This window comes from Habropoda laboriosa, unplaced genomic scaffold, assembly GCF_001263275.1.
Source record: "Habropoda laboriosa isolate 0110345459 unplaced genomic scaffold, ASM126327v1 scaffold136, whole genome shotgun sequence".
NCBI lineage: Eukaryota > Metazoa > Arthropoda > Insecta > Hymenoptera > Apidae > Habropoda > Habropoda laboriosa.
Genome location: NW_017100245.1, coordinates 563,692 through 581,932, shown reverse-complemented (window position 1 = coordinate 581,932; position 18,241 = coordinate 563,692). Strand labels below are relative to the sequence as shown.

Sequence of the window (18,241 nt, the reverse complement as noted above, 5' to 3'; positions counted from 1 at the left end):
TTTACACAAAAATTTGAGAATTTTTTATCGTTCGAATCAATTGATACGAGATAAATTGATAAACGTAGAATTGAGGTAAACTTCAAATCTATAAAAAATTAGCAGCAGATTTAATATTGATGAAAAGTGGGAGGTGATTCCAAACTTTTGGCCGGTAGTGTATATACTACTGTACGTATCGGTATCCAACTCAAACTAATCAGGTTGAGACGATGTTGGACCCACTTTTATCAAAAGATCTTGCCATCAAAATTTTCACGTTGACATAGAATAAAAATGATACAAATTTCATTTCTCCTGAAATAATACGATGACTCATTCACGTGATCATGGCTAGCAGCTTTTCTCTTTCATTGTTTTTTTGCTTCAGCGAGAAGTGTAGAGTTATAACATGCTAATTTTTTGAAACAGAAATTTGTCACGAGCGTATCGTTTCAACGAAATACTACTGTAAATTTAACGCGTACATATGTGTCACTATATGTTTCTTCACTGTATAATTGCCGCAACTTTTAATCGAACGCTGTATCTCTTACTATTTTATATTACGCTATCTCATTAACGACTATTTATTAATTGCAAATTTGTTTTAATGTTTCGATGCACTTTAACATTCCGTAATCTCATAAGTATTAGATTTTAAATTAAAAAAGACCGAAAACTCTTTCTCAAGGAAAATGGAAATTACTCGCGTACATTTCTTTTCCCTCTGATACTTTTCAGATCGATACAATTAACGCATTCGTTTCCTCGGTGTAACGTTATCACGACATAGGTGTATGTTTAGCAACAATAATCCATTTGTAAACGACGTGCTAGCGACATATCGTTTTTCTTTGTCGTTTCAGGTTAATTTACGGCAACAAAAGTACTACGCAAGAGGAGCAAAACGTAAGAAAGAAGCCGTTAAATTGTCTCGAGCAATTTTCACTCTGTTTCTTTGGGAAAAAAGTGAATAATGCAAGTTTCGAACGACCGATGAACGTTTCAAGCGTTAAACATGTTGGCTCGCTTTGAGGAATGCAAAACAGTGGTAGATGTTACAGTGCAATTCAAGTACTCTTAAGAGCTGTGTTTATGATCAAAGTAACGCACTCGAGAAACCTGTTCGATAACGAAATTGTCGCGAAATTAGATTGGTCAAATATTTTGTGTACAGTTCGTTGAAAGATTGGACGATTATCACGAAAAATCTTCGTTTACCAATTGATCATGAAGTTTATGCTGATAAGGCGTAATTTTCTACACAATCAAAATCACGATCGACCGAGCTGAAACATTAATACGGACACATCAATCTTCTGTCGTGCTTCCACGTTTTTGTCTAAGGAGACATCCTTATTTTATAGTAAGTTACAGTCGTATACTTTAATGTACATACATACATATACGTTGTTCTATATTTTATTGAAAAGATTCTCTGTATACTTTCTACGATAGAATACGTTAAATAATTTAGAAAAATATTTAAAATAGGCAGTTTTGTTAATATAAATTATAACACTGGAAATAATTTGTATTAAATTTAGGTACGTTATTTGTGAACGCGTTAATAAAAAAGAAGTATTTTATAAAACTTTACTTTCTTCGTTTTCAACCTCGATGCGCCTCAGCTCTCTCTCTCTCCCTCTTTTCTAGTTCACGAATAGATTCATAAGTGCTTATTTTTAAAAGATACCTCTATTTTCCCTACTTACTTAACGCACAGTTTACAAACTACGTTCGTAGACTTAACGTTGCATTAACTGAGTTTAGACAGATTCACAATAGAACTGTAAAGTCGAAGTAATCAAATCGGGAAAAAAAAGGCATTTACGAATCTACGTTCACACATTCTCCTATTATCTTTCGCCGCAGAATACGTTGGCGAAGTTCTTACAGATGTCCGTGGGACAACCTATACAATCGCTGAAAGGTCCTTTAACATTAATCGAAAGAACTTCCTGTTGTCTGTTCGCAGAAAAAAGTAGAAATGTCGCTGATCAACTTTACCTTGCCGTATCAGACGGCAACATCTACACCATTCCTCTACGGCGGACAAAACGGAGGACAGTCGACGGTGAACAACCTTCGTTTGAACGCCGTACTTCCGCCTGCGCCTGCTCCAAATTTCAACGAGCGGGAACCATTTCAGAATGAGCCGTACATACCGCCCGCTGCTTATCAGCAGCAACAAAGACAACGTCAAGCAACCTTCGATCAGCAAAGAAGTCCAAACGTGTTCGTCGAGCATTCGTCTTTCTCGTCGACGCAGGACACTCGATACGCGAATTACAATCAAGATTTCAGGAGGACTCAACCGCGACAACAGCAGCAGCAGCAAATGAGACCTGCGCCACCGTCACCGCCAGTGCAACAGCAGCAACAGCGAGTTGAAACGGAGAGGGATCAGGATAGCCTCAGGACATCGAGAATGCCGGAACAAGAAGGTTATCCTGACAGACCAAATGGGTAAATTCTATAATTATTCAATTATTATTTAAAGCGTGCCTAACTTTAATGGAGGCTTACGTGAACGAGACCGATTACTCGTTAAATTGAGAAAACAGTGCAATTGCTGTTATCGTTAATTTGACGGAAGGATAGGAATTTCAAATTAGTGCCAACCATAGCATTCTGCTGATAGTCGTTAAGCAACGACAAGTGTTTCCTGATAAAACAGTAGGAAGATACTGGACATAGTGTCAGAAAAATGAAGCTGTAGTCAGATAAATCTGTTGTTAAATGAAAAATAGCAGATTACTAAGGCTATTAAAATTAATCATAAAGAAGATTTTCAAGGATTAAACGGTCACCTTAGAAAGATGGAATAGAAAAGAAGGAAAATATGTAGCGTTCCTTTCGAAATACTGTCCGCTCTTGGTAATACAAGGATGGGGCTATTGCTATTATAAAATGATTACTTTAACCACTTGGAGTATCCCCTAGGTATGAAAAACTTTATTTACAAAAGTTGTACGGTACCGAGGTGATCATAACATACCATTAATCATTTTTTTGTGGATGGACGATTGTCGGAGATTTCAATACCAGCTGTTTTTTTAAATTGCATGTTATACAGTTTTATCCGAAACAAAAAATAGTTTTGTTATTAGTGTCACTTGAACTACGTTTCTGCAAAGTTTCGAATTTTTCTTGAATTTTCAAGTTGCCGAAATTCTCTTGTTAGTAATAATTTTTTTGTGTGTGGAGGTTTTCCGGAGATTTTAAGGTCACCCCTTTTTCTTTTAAATAGCATGCTACACGTTTTCTCTCTAGTAGAATAGCAGACGTTTAGACAACTTCAGTAATCTATAGTACAAGATCATTGAACGTTAAATAAAGAAATAAAACAGCGATTCTTATGTCATGAAAGGTGCTCGAAGTGATGTCTGTTTGTATCACAATAACACTGCTATTGTTGAACTGCTGAAGCCTGTACACTTGTTATCACTTCCAGACTGATCCTAGCACATCCTGCAATGGTTCTTACTTCACATCTTCTGGCGTTGTTGGCTTTCTTCGGTACATAATATCTCTGTATGAACACTAGAACTATCGGCCGGGTCAAAATGACCTATCAGCGATTTTTTAAAAGTGAATTTTTATGTAACTAAAACGTGATTAAAAAATTAGTTTCGTGTCGGTACAAATAGAAGTACAGTGGATTCCGGTTAATTGGGACGCCGGTTAAGCGGGACCGCCGTTTATTTGGGACACTTACTTATTTTTCATTACTTATTAATGTTATTTTATTGCTTATTGTTAGCTTTGTTTGCATGCTGAAACACACATTTGCATTCAAGACCGAATATTACATACGTTTTTCAATAAATCGTTTTTGGCTTCATTTTTTACGTTGTTCAGACTTTGCCCGGTGAAATTCGCTTTTTTGGGACAAATTAGTCCGGTTCCAAATGTGTCCCAATTAACCGGAATCCACTGTATACACTACCGGCCAAAAGTTTGGAATCACTGAGCATTGCAATTTACATAAAAATTTCCAGAAAAAAGTCAGTGACTTTGAGAATTTTTTATCGTTCTGTGATGCCCGGTTTGCTCCAATTCCTCGAAACTAGGAGCAGATATTGGGGTATCACTGAATTAAAGCACTTAACCCTTTCGCGACGGCGGAACTAGGCATCAGTGCGCCACTAACGGACGTTAGTCGTGCCGTTAGTGCACACCATGAGTGTTTCGCGTTTTTCGAGCTCCCAGTGTGTCCGTGTAAAATCTTAGAGGATTTCGTTGGAACAGCAGAGGACTTAAGGATGTATTGGATAAAGGGAATGTTGTCGAGGCCTTGTTCTCTATTTTAAAATAAATCCAGTAATAAATCTTCACTTTGAGTTGTTGAGGCGACGCGCTTAGTGTATGCCGGATATAACCGGCGCTAGCCAGTTTGAAGCATTTAGTGGATGCCGGATATAACCGGCGCTAGTCGCGAAAGGGTTAAGAATCGTCGTTGCGTAGAAACAGAACTTTGTTTGCTCATGGTAAAACAGAGAATGAACGCGGAACTGGAGAAAATATATTAAGAGTTAATATTTAAGGGTTCTGGGAAGATGGACTTTGGGTTGTGACTATGCGGAAGAGTTGAGAGGAGAGTTGGAAGGTGAAGAGTCCAGTATGAGTAATGGTGAAAGTGGGTGACTATAGTTGTAAATACAGATAAAACTAAGGACTAAGAAGGAAAATATTAGAGGGTGTAACAGTTCGAATCAATTGATACGAGATAAATTGATAAATGTAGAACTGAGATAAACTTCAAATCTATAAAAAATTAGCAGCAGATTTAATATCGATGAAAAGTGGGAGGCGATTCCAAACTTTTGGCCGGTAGGTATATGCAAAAAATAAAATCAGGAAATTACAAACGATAATCCCTACTAGTGTGGGACATTTACTTTTTTTGGGAAGTTGCTAATGGGTCATTTTTGACCCGGTCGGTAGTTCTAGCGTTAATCGCCATGTTGTACGTAGGTATTTGTAACATAAAGTAACACATGGATACGGTAAGAAATATAAACAGTAAATTCAGGAAATTGACATTTCTAGGAAAATCTGAGCTTCATTAGTATCCATTGTAATTTTGATGACAAGTTCATGTGAAAATGAAGCTTTCTTTCAGCGAGCAAGTAGGAAAGCTCCTCGTTTATGGAGAAAGTCAGCGAAACTCAATAAGGCCAGAACCATTGTACGTATGCTGAACGCAATTCGGATCGTACGCCGCGTTCACACCGTACGTTTCAACAGTTGTGTAAAAAATTAAGAGTGTATCACGGGAGTGGGAACACTGTAATGGGAAACGCCAATGCTCAGATTAGTTCATAGCAGATTGAACGTGAATTTGGCATCAGTAGCAGTAATGTAACACGAATTCTTACCCAACATAAGTCTCATCGACATCAAAAATTTAAAAACCGCGTTATATTTTATACTAATTATGAAGGAGTAAATTTGCACAATATGCATTACTGCTCAGTCGAAGAACCATACTGGTTAAGAGAAGTTGAAAATCGGTAACACGGCCGATAAACACATGGTGCAGTATCATAGTGAGAAAGCAATTACTTACTGGCATTTGCAAATAATTACTTCTGCCACTTACTGACACAAAATATGAAAGCTTTATGCAAGACGATTTCGGAATTTTAATAGAAGATGTATAATTAAATATTCACCGAGTAATTTAGAATCAACATACATATTAGGTCACCCTATAAGTCACCAGCGGCCGTAGCCGCGATCGCCGAAGTCAAGATGTACTGGGCGGCGTTCCGTAAGAAGATGGGTGGCCGCTCCACATCCGTCTCTGGAAAAGCCGTGCTGCTGGTTTTATCGGGCTGAAATTTCACACAGACGTTCGTTCCATCCTTACTAACGTCTAGAAATTGAAAAAGTCCAACAGCAAAAATCCTTACCGCCAAGTTTGGGTTAAAGCATGGTCAGGCGTCCTCGCTCATTCTCCGGCTTGTTCTTCGGTTGGTGGTTTCGATGGGAAGTAGAAACCTGGTCTGATAGGGGTATAAGCTACAAAGCTGAGGCACCCTGAGTCCTTCTAAGGACGACCCACACTAGTAGGTTACCCTATAAGTAATGTCGTTCTAGAAGCCTAGTTTTAATACAAAAATAATAGTATTTACATTTACTGTTAATCGATGATATATTGACCATTGTATACGAGGATCATTTGCTACTTTTCAGGCAACTTTTCAATCCTCTTTTTAAAAAATATTCTCATCTTTTAGTTTAAAAAACTGATCTAATGTTAACTTTAAATGTCTCTATTTTCGAAGTTTCTGCCATTTAAAAAGTTTTCTAGTGAAGGAAATAGATGGTAATCCACTGGGTAAAAAAGAATACGGTAGATGCGGTATTAATTCCCAGTTCAATTGTTTAATTTCCTCCATTTTTGTTTTTGAAATCTAATCATTCCGCAGCATGGTATGAACTGTTACGAATCGCAATGTGCTTGTTGCGAAACCGATAATTGTCCCTCTTTTTGAATCAAACCATTTAAGGAATCTATTCGGGATAGGGGACTCGGGTAGTGCTCGGAAGATAGACTATTAACGCACAACTGTGAATGAACGTGAACAGAGCGCGAAATGCCTAAGCTTACTGATCGGAAAATTGTGTATCGTGTCGTGTGGTGTTCGCTACTTTATAAACTACGTGTGTGTTGTGATTGGTGGTGTGAAACTGTCGTAAGTGGTGATTGGTTTTTTCGGTGTGTTTGGGGTGTGTCTGGTGGTGGTGTGAAAGTGGGGAATTTGTTCTTACATTTGTTATATTGCTTGTTGGAGGTCTGTTTATGATCTTAGGTCATGTGGTGTTCAGGTGTGAGAGGCGTCGTAAAGTATTTTTCGTGCCGGCTAAGACCTCGCTTTTTTGGACGTGCTGGTCTATCGGGAATACCGATGTATTGTTCGGCTCGTCGGTACGGCCGAACAACCCAAGCGACGTCTGTCACGCATGTGACAGAACCAAGGAAAAAGTACTTTCATGCTCCACCTCTTCAAACACGTTACACAAATTCACAAGATGTATTCCTAGCGAAAATAAATATAAAAAAGCTTTTTGCTTTTGATGTGTACGAACAGCGAACCAAGATAGGGAGCGACTACTTATGGGATGATCTAATATTTTACACTTAATAGAAGTCTAATAGAATATTCTAGAATCGATTGATAGGACGTGGTGGACCAATTTCATGACCAGTCCGATATAACGGCGCTTGATTTTTTTCCTGTAAACAGACATCACTTAGAGCACTTCTCATGATATAACATTCGTTGCTTTACTCCTTTATTTAACGTTGAATGAATCTTGATCATTAATATCCGTTATTTTACTAGGGATAAAAAAGTATAGCATACTATTTAACCCTCTAACCTGTAACAACGTGTCAGACTCGTGGCAGAGATTCTGGTCAAGATGTAACAAAAATAGTTACATTGCTAAGAAAAATTAAATGCAATCCCAACTTTCGTCTTAATTTATAAGATCAAGGATTCCTAAGTGTGATTAATCCGTAACAGATTAGCTTTTGTTACCTGATACAGTACTAAAACATTAAATGGCTGACGCTTAGATGCATAGTTAGAAAAGAAATCATATGTTAAGGGGTGAAGAGAATAGAGATGACCTTATATCGATAAAAGAAATTACTACTGGTATATCATGGATCCCCCAGTATCGTACAATTTTTGTAAATTAAGATTTTTCATGTTCCTGAAGAGTTATTGCCCGACTTGGTGTACAGTGCGTATCATAAATATACCAACCCATCAATATTTCAATATTTGAATAATTTAAGAAAAGATTATGATGATGAGTCATTTTAGACTTACATGTAATAGGAGTTTAAATAAATAAATATTACTTTAAAGCATATAAATAGAATTGGTTACATAAAAATAGAAAAATATTAGTTAAATATTAGTTCGACGGATTTATGCAAATAATCATCAGTGCACAAATGTACAGGAACTAAAAGTTGCAATTGTTGAAGCTTGGAACAGTACAGAGGAAAATATAATACAAAATCTCGTTGAAAGCATGCGAACTCGTATTTTTCATGTAATACGTGGTGGTGGAAACGTAATAAATTACTAAAATTTCTATTTCTGTACTTCGTAATAAAAAGAAAAGGATTTTTGTTAACGGTTTGTATATTTATGAAACACTAACCGAACAGCATTTTCATCTTTTCAGCTACTTATTACAATACACTAACGGTGTTACTCTTAATATTTATTTTTATAACACTAGCTAGCAATAAGAAGAAATACTAAGGCGTAGTTTATTTTCTAAACGCCAAATTAAGCAAATTTTAAGGGGTTGGTATATTTATGATACGCACTGTATGTATGGATTGGATGATTGCAAAAGTTCGTGCCCGATTTGAAAATAAAACGCAATCGAAATGCATAATTATTCGAAAATAAAACACAAGCGGTCTATCTTTCGATAGGAATGTAACATTACGCTAAAAGAAACAACTGTGCCGAAGTCGATAAGGTTCTCACCACCTCTGAAAATCGGGCACGAACTTTTGCAATCATCCAATATATTAGAATACATCTACATAAGTACGTATGTATGCCTGGACTGTGGTTGTCTGTATGCATATCTAAACCATGTCTAAAATGTAGAAAATATGATATAAGAATATAGGTATTCAGAATAATATGTCTGACACAGTTGAAAAATCGCGTTCGGCATTCTAAATTCAAGAAATGGTAATTTTATCCAATTTCAACAAAACACGTAACCTGTTTTTTGCATTAGTACGATATGGACAGAATTCGCTTGAAAACTATCGTGGTATTCTCGTACAAAGTTACTATTTTTTATGAAACCATTTAAAGAAGCACTTCTGGACATGTATTTACATAACTTCTTTTTTTTTTCCTTCAATTTAGAAACAGACTATATATTAAAGAATTAGTAACCTGTTGTATTCCGTGGCTCGCGATTCCTTGCGTTGGTTTATTACAGTCTGTTCCACAAAAGCGTGGACGCGATATTTTCGAAACTTGAGGTCAATTGAGGGAGAGATTGTGTTAGCATAAAAATATGAAGTTCCCTCTGTTACGCATTAGCTTTAAATCTCTTGGTATCGTTTTTGTTACTGAGAAATACGGACCTTTTCGAGATGAGTGCCGTGTACGCCACACGTTTCGAGGCAGTCTTCTTGTGTTATCACCCAAAAGGGCGAAAAATGAGTGTTAAAAATGCAGAAAAATATATGCATTAATCTCGTGAAATCGTTAATAAGTAGATACAACGATATAAAGGAACTGAATGTTTCGATGACCTCCCTGATCGAGATTGGCACCACGAAAAGGGAAGATAAAGTGATCTTCCGGTTATTTTCAAGGAATCCAACATTTTGCTTGCCTAAAGACGGTTATTTTCAAGGAATCCAACATTTTGCTTGCGTAAAGGGCAAGCTTTTTTGGTGAAAAGGGTATAAATATAGGGATTTTGACAATAAAAGGTCGCTTGACAGAAAATAATGTTTGATGATTAAATAAGAATGTAACAGATTGTATTAGAACGAATTAGGAAGCGTGTAGTTCATAAGGACGGACCAGAAAGGAACGACGCGCCAACGACGAACGAATATATAGCTTTCAACATCCGTTTAAGCATCCTGACAAATATTATTTAGACCAGCCAGCCCTTACACCTCTCAATTAACTTCATCACTTTACTTCTCTGTTGCGTCGTGGACTTTTGTTGTATTCCGCGGCTCGCGATTCCTTGCGTTGGTTTATTATATTCAATAGGTACGCGGTAGGAGAGCCTGACGGAAACTGGGGCGAAATAAGGGAGCTGTTCTGCGCGTAGTACTATTCGACTTTATTAGACAGTTCGGTGACGTTCGGTGCGTGAAGACCACTAGACAAAAATCTGCTGTTTCGACGGAAAAGGTTTCTAGATATAGGTTCGGTAAGTACGAGAGTAGGGGTTGGTCTCAGAGGTCAATGTAGGGAGAGGCGGTGAGGTCTAGGTTCAGCGATGAGTAAAAGTAAAGGATGATGTGGAGGTCTAGGTTTCGGGGTGACTAACGTTAGGATGATGTACAGTTAAGGAAAGGAGGCAGGATGACTAAAAACTAATGAAAGATCGGAGAGAGGTATACGACAAACCACGAAAGAATCAGAACAATTTTGTCATCTTGCAATTGTAGTTAAGGAAAGGAGGCAGGATGACTAAAAACTAATGAAAGATAGGAGAGAGGTATACGACAAACCACGAAAGAATCAGAACAATTTTGTCATCTTGCAATTGCCTTAATTAGATCGTATCTAATAATTAAAAATCAGTGTGTTATTTATCAGTGCAGAACGATATTTTGGCTTTGAACGAACAGTTTCTGCTGAATTACACGTGCAATTATTTTATGTAACGGTCAACTGAACAAAATTTCTTAATGCCTACGCGACACATTTGTGATGGATTTCTGACGAACAGTGGACGTGATCACCTGTCACTTTCATTCCTACGTCTGAGCAATTATGTCATCAATTTATACCATGCTGCTTCTTTCGCCGCGTATTTTCCAGATATGTATCGACATGTATCGACCACCTACGGAGTCGGTATTTCTAAGAGAATGACCGACAATTATCGTGGAAGGCACTTATGTAATATTCTTTCCGTGAAAATTTACAAGTATGGAAGAAACACAAAAATATCGCATTATTCCCTTCATTTTTGCTTCGCCATTAAACTTGTACGCCTCCGTAAATGTCACACATTCGTATCCCTCATTTTGGATAATTCGATCACTTTCCTCTATTGCGCCACTCAAACAGAAAGTAAATCTTTCGTAAGCGAAAGTAGGAAAAACTGGTAAAGGAAAAACTTAAACGGTTTAACGAAATCCACATTTCTTTGATATAACTGCGTCTGCAAGTGTAATAATCTACATGCAGTATGGAATTACTACTTTGCATTAAATAATTGGTCCTTCCAGATATTTCGCTTACAAAGTACCAGAAAAAAGTCACATTTTTATCAACTCTTAAACATTATTTGTACATCTATCATAACACTATCTCTTCCTTTGACCTTCTTCTTTTAAAATAGGGGAAATTTTCCAACGAAACCTCGCCTCTCCTGGGGACTCTTTTTTCTAACCTAACTTTCTTTCGACGTCAGATTTCCGATGTTCATTTGTTTGATTTTTGTCTTGTAGTGTAACAGAGAAACCCACACTTCAGTCACTTAATTATGCAGATTTAGCCTCGAACGTTTTTTATGTTCTTATATGTAATACTAGAATGATTGGCCGGGTCAAAATGACCCATTAGCGACTTTCCAAAAGAGAATTCTTATGAAACTGAAACGTGATTAAAAAATTAAATTCATGTCGATAAAAATAGAAGTGTACGTGTAGAAAATAAAGTCGGGAAGTTGCTTAATTTGTTTTTTAGGGAAGGTTGCTAATGGGTCATTTTTGACCCAACCGGTCGTTTCAGCGTTAAGATTCTGTTTATGAGGTTCGTTAATGTAAATTCAACTTAATCAGAGTGGTTTTTATAGTTAAGTCTCGGGAAGACCAGAAATTTTTTACATTATCAGCAAGATAGAGCACCAGCTCTTAGTGCTCAAGTTGTATTCAGTTATTTAACAGGAGTTTACCAGGAGAAATAATTTGGCATCCGTAGCCCTTTACCTCAGCTACCGAAATCACTCGATTTAAACCCACTTCATTTTATGCAGCTTTTTTAAAGTTGAGGTTTATTCACTTCTTTGAGTTTCTATGGATAGTTTTAAACACAGAATTAACATTAATCGTTTAAATTTAAATGACTCACAATTCAATAATGGTATGAGAATGTTATTGCAATAAAATGATTTTATCTTGTAAATTAATAACTTTTGCTCTTATTATTCTACTACCTGTGTACGCATAATGCTTGAAAAAAATCGATTACGTGTGTAGACAATAAGTATGTAGTTCTATTTATAAAAACAGTGTTATCACAGTAACGTAGATTCAATTAAACACTTCAACTTTTCCTTCTACTATTTCTTCCAATTTTCGCTTAGAAAAGAGATGTATCTTGTCTCGGTTTCTAGAATTACTCTATATATTACGAATAATTCGAAGTAATCATTTCTCTATACATTTATAAATTTAATTTTAATATTATAATTACAACTGAGTAAAGATATACGATTGCTTCGCAGAGTGTCGATGAAACTCACTTGCGACAATGCGATTATTGACGTTGTACTGTTAAATTTAGAAAAAGGCATTACTGTTAATTTCCAGAATTTTTTGAACGTAAAGAATTGCGCCTGTGGATGGAACGTAGAGCCTCCCGTATCCGTATTACTAGGGAGACAAAAGTGGCCAAATAAGAGAATTTTCGGACGATAGAACAATCACATTTTTTTATACTAAACTTCATTTATTCAAATGGAAATCAACAAAATTGACACTTTGTTTAAATATTTAACCCTTTCATTACTATTGGCGCCTATAGGCGTTTTGAAAATTTCCTCGCGCGATAATTTAATACTTAATTTTATCCTTTTCGCACTTCCACCGCGCTTAATAAGCCGAATTTTAAAATGATACGGTCAAAATAATAAATTTTGCAGTCGTGGTTAAAAATTTACCGTCAGTCACCCACGTTATGCACTAAATTTCTGCCGTAGCGAATGGGTTAAGGATCCCATATTTTTTTGGTTGCCGTCCCATATACACTACCGGCCAAAAGTTTGGAATCACTGAGCATTGCAATTTACACAAAAATTTCCAGAAAATGTCAGCGACTTTGAGAATTTTTTCTCATCCGAATCAATTGATACGAGATAAATTGATAAATGTAGAATTGAGATAAACTTCAAATCTATAACAAATTAGCAGCAGATTTAATATTGATGAAAAGTGGTAGGGAATATTGATGAAAAGTGTACATAAGATTGTATGTAAATATCGCTACGAAATAGTTATTCGGATAACAACGTTCGCATATTAGTGTACACATTCGGATAATGGGGGTGCGGATACGGGAGGCTCTACTGTATTCGTAATTCGATTATTGAAATTTTGTTTTGCTTTGTTAAAGGTACACGAGAGTTAACGGTGGGAATGGACCGGATACGAAAACTTCGATTCACGCAGTTTTGGACTACGATGACGATTTTGACGATTACTACAGCGACGACGAGCCAGACATACCAAGGGACGCCCATGTCACACCTATTCAAGGCCCAATCTTTTTAAAGAACGGTTCGGTCCCTGTAGTGCCACTGTATTCTTATCCCCAACTGAACAATGGTACATTCGTGCAGATACCGGTAAGTTCGAAATAGCATTAGAATATTTCTCAGAAAGAGTACAAGTCAAATTTTGGTCAAACAGGATAAGTACGCTAATATATTCTACATTGCTTCCCTTTGCTTATGGTTCTAACAGTCCAAGTCAATTTCACTTCTTTCATGCTCCTTTACCTGAGATTTTAATATTACATGTCAAAAATGCAGTATAATGCAGTATATTATAAGTGCTTCTCTGCAAAGTTAATAATTCTGACTTATACTCTTTCGCCCGCCCATCAGAGATTTGATCCCTTCGCATCTAACGTTGAAAAATCCTCTCCATGGAACACATTTAAGCATAATTTCAATGATCTTGATTATTACTTGAATTATTTAATTTTGCTAGCTTAATTTTCAATTGTGCAATTATTTTATCATTGAGCGTAGAAAAAACAAGTATAAGATGTCAATAAAAATTAGATTAAATTTGAGATGGAAGTAAATATAACAGTTAAAACAGTCACATAAATATTTTGGCCTAACAACACATACAGGGTGTCCCGTAACTCCTCGAACACCCGGAAATGGGGGGTTGCTGAGGTGACTCTGAACAACTTTTTCCTTTACCAAAATGTTGTTTGAAGCTTCATTTTTGAATTATTAACGAAAAACACTGGCCAATCAGAGCGCGCGTAGAGCCCGCGCCCAGGCACGGGAGCGCTGGCTCTCATCCGCGCGCGATCGTGAACAAATGCGTACGCGTGACTTCTCGGTTATCGATCGCTGTCAAAAAATTTTGACTTTGCACCGCTATTTTTATAAGGCTTAGAGAAATGGTTTTTTGCCGTCATTCCCACGTTTGTATAAATTTTTGAAAAAATTGCAATTAGTCGGAATCGCGCGCGAATGAGCCTCTGTTCTTCGTCCCTGAGCGCGGGCTACCTATCTACCTACATTTTCTCATTTATGAATCAGTGTTATAATTTTTCAGTAAAAAGAAATCCCCAGTTTTACAATCTACGCTTAATTCATAAATTATTGTACACTGCTTTTCACATTACCTCCACACGTGAATTTTGTTCCGTCTAAAAGGTATTGTAATAACCATAAGAAGTGATGATAGTCTGGCGGAGATTTTACATTATATGGAGGAATTATTAAATCCTTATTTTTATATAAAAGCTGTTGGACATCAATGATATTGATCCTATGAATATCCAGAATTTAATAATTTAGAATTTGATTCCTATATAATTTCTTATATATTAATTGATCAATTTCGTTTATTGGATGTTGATAATCGTTTAATTTTTACTTCGGCGGATGTTATTCATTCTTGGGCTTTACAGTCCTTAGGTATTAAAATTGATGCTGTTCCTGGTCGTATTAATCAAGTTAATTTATATTCAAATCGTCCTGGTTTATTTGTTGGTCAGTGTTCTGTGAAATTTGTGGTATAAATCATAGATTTATACCTATTGTTTTGGAAAGAACAACTTATAAATTTTTTGTTGATCGAGTTAATAAAAGTTAATTGTTGTTTTTAGTTTAAATAATTAGTTAATATTATAATATTAAATTGTCAGTTTAATTAGTTAAAAATATAATATTAAATTGTCAGTTTAAAGTTAATAATTTATTTATTGTTATTTAAGAGTGTCATTAGATGTCTGAAGTGCAAGAATTGATCTTTTAAATCATATTATAGTAATAGCAATTACTTCTAATGAATCTTTTATTCCTCAGATAGGTCCTATAAGTTGATTGATTTTATCTTTTGTTGTTGATTAAAATAAATAAAATTGAATTTCCTGTTTTAGTTGAATTAGTTTATAAAAAATGAAATTGATTGTGGTAAGTAATTTGTTTGAAAGTTTTGATCCTATAGTTGGTAAATTTTGTTGTTTATCTTTTTCATTTCATTGATTTTCTCTATACTTGCCTTTTATTTTGTTTTTTATAACTTATTGATTTATTTACTCTCGAATTACAATTATTTTAGTAATTTTAGTTAAATTAATTTATAATGAATTTAATTTATTCTAACATTTACCAAACCAACGTTGGTATAAGTGCGAAATATTACGAAGTCAATATTTATTTCATACTTTTACCGACATTAATGAGAAAATTAAATGCAGAAGGTCAGGTTAGGTTAAAAAAATAGACAGCCTAACCTAAGCACTGCTATTATCTTCAGAAATTTAATTTGTTTTTAATAGTTTGTAACTATAATGTCAGTCAGTGTGACTGTATTTCTTAATCAATGTTAATAATATGTAATTTTGTCGTTTTACTATCAAAAGCAACTCTTACCAGGTGGCGGCGGTAAATCTGAACTTAAACCAATATAAATCGATAAGAGTCTGGAAACACAGATTGTTACGTTCAAATTGTAACTCTTGCCGCGAGTTATTGGAAAAACCTAACATTTTCCGGTATTCGGGCTTTAACAGTAACATGTGCATATGGAACATGCTCTAACACATTTTATATGCATAATTCAGTTCAGCTTACTCTTCTCGTATGTCTTTTGCTGTACGAGGTCGAGCATTGTCTTGCTAAATTTTGTTTTTTTAATTTTCATAGTAACCTTATTATGGCACTACTAGGTACCAACAGTTCAAAATACATCGCACCCTTTGTGTTCATTTTTAAATTACAAATTTCCTTACACAAAGGAATCATAAACCTGATCTGTATGTAGATAAAAAAATGTTACAATAGGGATTATCTAATCAGTTAGAGAATACTTAATACGGGTTTAATCGTAACGAGCAGTGTAACAAAAGAAACGCAAAGACTTAGTTTACAATTATAAGAAATAATGATACATATTTCATTGTAGACGCCTACCTGAGAGCGTAAGGTTTAAGAAAAATACGTTAAAACAAGTAATTTTATTAATCAGTAGCGAGCTGTGTAATGAAGTTCATCGTCTTTGTTTTAATCAACAATGCAAATTATTCTATTTGCTTTATAGAAGAATGGTACAATTGTATCGTTCACTTTTTAAGTTTGCTTCGTGTATGTGTTCTCTCAACATGAACCTGATAGAAACCGTAGATATTCTAAATTTTATCATAAAATATTTCTATGAACCATATAACACGAATAATTCTTCCATTAAAAATATAAGTCATTAATCGCAGAAAGCTATCGATAACTTTGATGTATTTATTAAATGCCCCTTTAATCACACTTTTATTGCTTTCTATTTAATTATTCTACGAATACTTTGTAATTACTAAATGCAGGCACGTTAACAAGTACACGAATTAAGCAACATACAATCTCTAAATTGTACGTACAAGTGTATAAGAATATGATTGCACTTATAGTGACAGTGTGACTTAATACTATTTCGTTCATGCAACTCTTACGAATGCTGAGTAACAATAGTGTGACTCATAAGCTGCTAGAGCGGAAGAATTCGTTGTGAGTAGAAAGTATACTGAGCTGTTCACGCACGAATTACGAGTGTAGAATATACAAGTAAATTTCATCAAGCTTAGACACATTGTACAATAAAATCTGATTTGTATCGAAGAACTCTCAGCAAATCGCTTGAACAACTGCGATCTCAAAATTAATAGGTCATCGTAGCGTTTAGCGGGTAATCGAGTGAAACGCTTCAAAGAAAGTCAAAGTTCAATTTGAAACGTAACAATTTCATCAGTTATCCACAATTAATGTTCAACGTAAGATCATCTGTCGAAAAAGTATACTGTAGCGAAAAAATTGTCTTCATTTTTGGCTGACCTAAAATTCTCCATGAAAAATTTTTTAAAAAATGTGTGTACACTTGATTGTACACGATATAATCGGAATAAATAGAAACAATTAGAGGTAAGAGTTTCACTTTCGTCAGTCGAGTAAAGCTTACCAGAACTACTATCGACAAGAGTTGCATGTATGTATATAGTTTGTTCCTCGAAGACGACACAGTCGGTCTCGTACTTAAAAGAGCGTGGCCTGCGTTCGAGCATTGTTCGAAAGGTAATCGAACGCGGCCGTGGCTACAGGAACATTCAAAGTCTATATCATTGGCGTGACATTTCTCTGCAGCACCCATGACCCCAAAGTATCTTCCCTAGAATCTCGCAAATGTACGATCTATTCGGTGCTATGTATTTCGCTTATACCTGCTCAGCTGTTTCCCACGTATCGTCTTCTATCTCTGGACCGGTTCGTTTCTCAATCTCTCATTGTGATTTCGCGGTTCGTGCGAATTTCCGCAACAACGTTGCTTTTAAGGTCAATCGGTGCCGACATTGAAACCGGTAACCCCTTGACCATCGCTCCATCACTTGTTAGTTCCTTTCGAGCGATTAGCCAGCTCACGTTTATTCGTTCTTCAATTATAAATTGGTATTTATTCAATTTCACGTACTTAACCCTTTCGCTACGACGGATTTTAATGCACAACGTGGGTGACTGACGGTAAATTTTTAACTACGGCTGCAACATTTATTATTTTGGCTGTATCGTTTTAAAATTCGGCTTATTAACCCCTTAACATATGATTACTTTTCTGACCACGCATGTAAGCGTCGGCCATTTAATGTTTCAGTACTGCATCAGGTAACAAAAGCTGTTACAGATTAATTGCATTTAGGAATTCTTAATCTTACAAGTTGAAACGAAAGTTTTTACAATTAATTTTTCTTACTAATGTAACTATTTTTGTCACATCTTCACCAGAATCTCTGCCACGAGTCTGACACGATGTTGTAGGTTATTTTGACGTACTTCCATATTAATTTCATCCTCTGCACTCTTCTACGTAAATTCAATCAAACAAATTTTAAAACTACACGGTTGAAGAAGAAAATTTTCCGACTATTGTGGAACGTCTGAATCTGCCACGCGCGTTATGTACTAAAATTTGCCATAGCGAAAGGGTTAAGTGCGGTAGAAGTGCGTAAAGGATAAAATTAAATATTAAATTATATAAATTAATATTAAT

The 18,241-nt window shown here is 35.6% G+C and overlaps 1 protein-coding gene across 1 annotated transcript in view; it reads left to right on the top strand.

The window, feature by feature from the left end:
* Positions 1-1,972: 1,972 nt before the first annotated feature.
* LOC108572139 overlaps positions 1,973-18,241 on the top strand; it is a 32,728-nt gene continuing 16,459 nt past the window's right edge. Inside the window, exons 1-2 of the mRNA XM_017934333.1 lie at positions 1,973-2,451; positions 13,080-13,311. Coding sequence (XP_017789822.1) covers positions 1,973-2,451; positions 13,080-13,311 — 711 coding nt within the window. The remainder of the gene's footprint in view (positions 2,452-13,079; positions 13,312-18,241) is intronic.